At 31.9% G+C, this 5,627-nt stretch overlaps 1 protein-coding gene across 1 annotated transcript; it reads left to right on the top strand.

The window, feature by feature from the left end:
- The first annotated feature begins 2,406 nt into the window (after positions 1-2,406).
- LOC149031408 (uncharacterized) lies at positions 2,407-4,275 on the top strand. The gene is made up of 2 exons (XM_089176080.1): positions 2,407-3,704; positions 4,056-4,275. The coding sequence occupies exon 1, from the start codon at positions 3,393-3,395 to the stop codon at positions 3,696-3,698; it is 306 nt and encodes a 101-aa protein (XP_089032206.1). The 5' UTR covers positions 2,407-3,392; the 3' UTR covers positions 3,699-3,704; positions 4,056-4,275.
- Positions 4,276-5,627: the final 1,352 nt, after the last annotated feature.

A 5,627-nucleotide genomic window follows, 5' to 3' on the forward strand; every position in this document is an offset into this window, starting at 1 on the left:
ACACACACACACATAATAGCTTTATATATTATATATTATATATGTAAGATTACATATATTTAAAATAACAATTATATTATTATAAATTGTAATAAATTATAAATGATCTAATGAATCAATTTAAAATTTTTACAACACCTTAAACATTAAATATAAGAAACATTCTCTTTTTTCTGTTTTGACATACTTAAAAAACATCCTTACGAAGTTTCACTTCAAAAATATTTTACCCCCAAATATATTTTATTAAATTGATACGAAAATGTTTTAAATTAATTAAATATTTTCATAGAATAAAATGAGAAGAAACAAATCGTTTATAAATTTGCTTAACTTCATTGACATATGTTCATTTTAAGATGCTCAACTAAACGTCACACAGGGCTAAGTCTTCTTCCCTAATCTATTAGCCCTAAGTAACACTGAAATTCGCGTATCAACGGAATATGGAGTGGTCCTCGTTTCATCTCACAAGCCCATTTCTTCTTTTGCTTCTTCTTTTTCTTTTTTTTGCTTCTTCCTTTTCCCTTAACATTCTTGCAGAAATTCAAAGCGTTCTAAATTCTCCTATATATATATATATATATATATATCCTATAAAACCCCGACTACTTTCAATTCTTCAACTCCCTAACTTAGTACGCCCTTTCACTGTCGTCGTTTTATCGTATTTGATCTTTCGTCCGTCCGTGGAAAAAAAAAAAAAAGAAAAAAAAACAACAAAAAGAAAAAGAAAAAAAGGGATGATAAGAAGGGGTAGGGAGGTAAAAAGAAGCTACTCCCTCTGTCACTGTATTTCTATCTGTTTCAAAGAAATATACAACTTAACTTAAACTTAAACTTGCAGTATAATGATTGAAATGCGATTATATACGATAAAATATATTTTTATCTTATTATTAAATATAATCGATTGTTTGGATCGTGAACTAAGATTTTTTTCTATTTTTTTTTTGTCCACGTTCTGTAAATGAATTTTTGTATAAAGCATTTTGATTTTTTTCTTAACAATTTTATTTCTTATAAAAAAAATAGTTTAAGGGGACCTTCTACTCTGCAATTTAAAAAAAATTTTTTTTTTTTTTTTACATTTTTCGAATGTATATATATGTAGAAATATTGTGTTAAAATTTCAAAAAGATCCGATGTCTCTAACTACATTTTTGGTGCCTGAACGTAACTACCTCGGACCGCTTTCCTGAGCGTTCGGCGCGCACGGACGACTCTTATCTTGTTCAATCCCTTTCTCTTTCATTGTTTATTCAAGCAGTTTATTTTATTGTAATCTGTCTAATCCTTCGTATTGTCAGGTATATTTTTCGGGGGATCAGACATAGAGAAATATATAACTGTCTGAAGATGATGATATATAGATTATTAAATTATGAGGATGTTAATGAGCTAATAATTTGAATAATACGTGGCCCATTGCTGGGCCCATTAATGGGCCGATAATAATTGCCGGTAATGGGCCGATAATAATTGCCGGTAATGGGCCGATAATAATTGCCAGTAATGGGCCGATAATAATTGCCGGTAATGGGCCGATAATAATTGCCGGTAATGGGCCGATAATAATTTCCGGTAATGGGCCGATAATAATTTCCGGTAATGGGCCGATAATAATTGCCGGTAATGGGCCGATAATAATTTCCGGTAATGGGCCGATAATAATTTCCGGTAATGGGCCGATAATAATTGCCGGTAATGGGCCGATAATAATGGCCGGTAATGGGCCGATAATAATGGCCGGTAATGGGCCGATAATAATTGCCGGTAATGGGCCGATAATAATTGCCGGTAATGGGCCGATAATAATTGCAGGTAATGGGCCGATAATAATTGCCGGTAATGGGCCGATAATAATTGCCGGTAATGGGCCGATAATAATTGCCGGTAATGGGCCGATAATAATTGCCGGTAATGGGCCGATAATAATTGCCGGTAATGGGCCGATAATAATTGCCGGTAATGGGCCGATAATAATTGCCGGTAATGGGCCGATAATAATTGCCGGTAATGGGCCGATAATAATTTCCGGTAATGGGCCGATAATAATTGCCGGTAATGGGCCGATAATAATTGCCGGTAATGGGCCGATAATAATTGCCGGTAATGGGCCGATAATAATTGCCGGTAATGGGCCGATCATAATTGCCGGTAATGGGCCGATAATAATTGCCGGTAATGGGCCGATAATAATTGCCGGTAATGGGCCGATAATAATTGCCGGTAATGGGCCGATAATAATTGCCGGTAATGGGCCGATAATAATTGCCGGTAATGGGCCGATAATAATTGCCGGTAATGGGCCGATAATAATTGCCGGTAATGGGCCGATAATAATTGCCGGTAATGGGCCGATAATAATTGCCGGTAATGGGCCGATAATAATTGCCGGTAATGGGCCGATCATAATTGCCGGTAATGGGCCGATAATAATTGCCGGTAATGGGCCGATAATAATTGCCGGTAATGGGCCGATAATAATTGCCGGTAATGGGCCGATAATAATTGCCGGTAATGGGCCGATAATAATTGCCGGTAATGGGCCGATAATAATTGCCGGTAATGGGCCGATAATAATTGCCGGTAATGGGCCGATAATAATTGCCGGTAATGGGCCGGGGTTATCATTTCGATATTGAGCCCTCTATGGGCTATTAGAAAACGTCAATGATCGGCCGTTAGTTGTCATCCTTTGCCCGGCGATTGGCCATCCAAGGGCCTGTTTTCAAACTTTGTATGGGGAATTATTAATATCACTCGACTTGAAAAAAAAAATAAATAAATAAAAGAATAACTCCACCCCAACTTTTCACCTTTACCAACCCCTACCCCAACTTCTTCTTCATATTCTTCTTCTTCCTCTTCCTTTTCCGCGTTGTGTTTACACTTCCCTTATTATTTTCATTTCAATTCTCATTCTAATATCTTCGACAAGGAAACATTTTTATTTCATAAAAAGAAAAAGAAATGAGAAATGTTTAATTGATCATTGAAGTTGAATTTTATAAAATAACAGATTCCCATGTTCTCAACCCTTTTCAAAGTTTGTTTGCATTTTAATTTATTTTCATTTCAACTTGTTCGTACACTTTCGACGGAGACTGTATCTTTCCTTACAAATAGAAAGGGATCATAATATCTCACGATTCATAAAAAAAAAAAAAGATAATAATAATTACCATACGTGTTCCATCGACTGGTGTAAGTACCTCAAAACTAAGGCACTGAAGCAAAAATACAAGCATCCTCCGGCACTTTCTAAAGATGTACAGAAAGTGCTAAAGCCTATTTATGAGGATCTGACTAAGACAGAACTGCTGGAAAGATGTTTAGGTAGACATACGCAGAATAATAATGAAAGCTTTAATAACTGCGTATGGAACATGGCACCTAAACACCTGTTTAACGGCAAAAAAGTTGTTGAAATTGCGTGCAAAGTTTCAGCATGTATCTTTAACGAAGGACTTCAAACAGTGATGAAGATAATGGAAACGATGGGCATGAAACTTGGGCCAGGAGCGATCGACTTTGCTAAAAGACGCGACGACCGACGTATCGAATCTGCGAACCGTCGAAGCTCTGAGTGCTCAAAAGATACCAGATCAAAGTGGAAGAAGGCAAGACTGGAAGAAATTGAAGAATATGAACAAGAAGAAGGTCTATTGTACGGTCCAGGCATCGCAGATTAAGTTTAGGTAAGAATTTTTCACGATTTTGAGTAGAAAAAAACTTTAAACGCGTTTATCTCGAAACTATGTTTTGAAATACTAGCTCCATCGTATCTCACGAATCAGTAAACCGATTCTTATAAAATTTAATCCACATATTCTACACATGAGCTGTAACAAAGTGACGGAGAGTTTTTTCTTATATTTTAATTTTTACTATTTATTTTTAGTCAAAAACAATAAAAAAAAGGTCAAATTTACGTTTTTTTTGTAATTTGTCCACCATTTTTTTATTTATTGATAAAATTTTTATATAAAACTGTCACTTTGTAGCTGAAGTCATACAGAATATAAAACCATTTTACTTTTATGTTTCAGGTAAGCCATTCTCAAGTTCTGATGGAGCTACCAAAGCACTAAAGTTTTAAGGTGTTTTTTTATACTACTGTTTTTGCAATAAAAAATTAATTAAAATGAAAAAATAAAAATTCATTTATATAGTTTAAGACTCAATTTAACAAACTCAACAACTTTTAGATCGATATCTTTTATAATTTTCTTGGAAAAAATTCGCGAAAATAGCCTTTTTTTTAGGTGCTCAGAGTAGAAGGTCCCCTTAAGACAATTAATCAAATATTTATTTATTTGAACAAATTGAAGTTAGACAAAAATTGATTTGGAAGATCTCTCATTGATTTTTAGATAAATAAATTTTTATATTAAATATTTTAATTTTTTTCTTAAGAATGTTATTTATTATAAAAAAAATATTTTAAGATGATAATTGAAATTTTTATTTATTTAAACGAATTAAAGTTGGAAAATAATTAATTTTTCAGATTCTTAATTTATAAATAAATTCATATACTTATTTTTCATATAAATTAAAAAATTCTAAAAAACCTAACCTATAATAAGAATTTTCTTAATTATTATGAATTTTAATATTAAATATTTGTTCTTATTATTTTATTGATACTTGAGAGAAAGAAAGTGAGAGAAAGTAAGTGTATGGGTATATGTAAGAAAGAGAAAGAGAAAGAAAGTAATTGTGTGTTTGTGTCTGTGTGTATGTGTATATAAGAAAGAGAAAGATAAGGTAAGAAAGAGAAGGTGAACGAAGAAGAGAAAAAATATTCCAAAGATATCGCGTCTCTCGTCTTTTATGAAAGCGAAGTAAAAGAAAGTAAAGAAAAGTAAAGAAAAGGAAAGGAAAGAGAAAATAAAAGAAGGGGTAAAAGTAAGGGGTTAGAAAGGGAGAATAGGAATGGAAGGGAAATGATGTTCGTTGCGGTCTCGTTGCATGGCAAAGAAAAGAATCGCTTATCTTTCGCAACATACGAACGTGAAACTACAGATCTCGTTCGAGAGAGGAACACTGATAAGAAAATTATTTCGTTCGTAGGAAGAAAGAAAAAGTAAGAAAACAAAAAATTGAATATTATTAAATTATAAAAAATTTAAAGAGAATGATTTAGATTACGTTATCGAAACGATTCTAACGATTTAATTAATTTAAATGAAAATGTGTGAATATAAATTATTTCATTAATTATTATTATTACATTCGTGCATAATAATTAATGAACATTTTTAAGTAAGAAAATGTTTACTTATTATTGTGTGTTAATAATTTTTTTTGTTCGTAATTAATTAAATCTTAATTTGTTTAAACGTTGCTCGAAAAATGTTGGCGTGTCTATAAATATTAATTTATTATTATAATATAAATAATAAAAATATCTAATTTATTATTATAATATTTGTGCAATAATTAAAACGATAGCGATTATTAATAATGTTATTTAATTTTAAATGATTTTTTTTTTTTATAATTTTGATACTTTTTAGAATTTAAAGGTTATGTCGTCAGTAAGAAAAACGATTAAGAAATATAATGAAAGTCGTTAAAAAAATTAGTTTCGTTTTCTACGACGATATCTACTTTAT

This window comes from Polistes dominula, unplaced genomic scaffold (genome assembly GCF_049000335.1).
Source record: "Polistes dominula isolate Pdom_NZ unplaced genomic scaffold, Pdom_raw_medaka contig_21, whole genome shotgun sequence".
NCBI classification, from domain to species: domain Eukaryota; kingdom Metazoa; phylum Arthropoda; class Insecta; order Hymenoptera; family Vespidae; genus Polistes; species Polistes dominula.

Excerpts from the sequence above, each read along its gene's own strand:
- LOC149031408 (XM_089176080.1), top strand. The coding sequence starts at position 3,393 with ATGGCACCTAAACACCTGTTTAACGGCAAAAAAGTTGTTGAAATTGCG.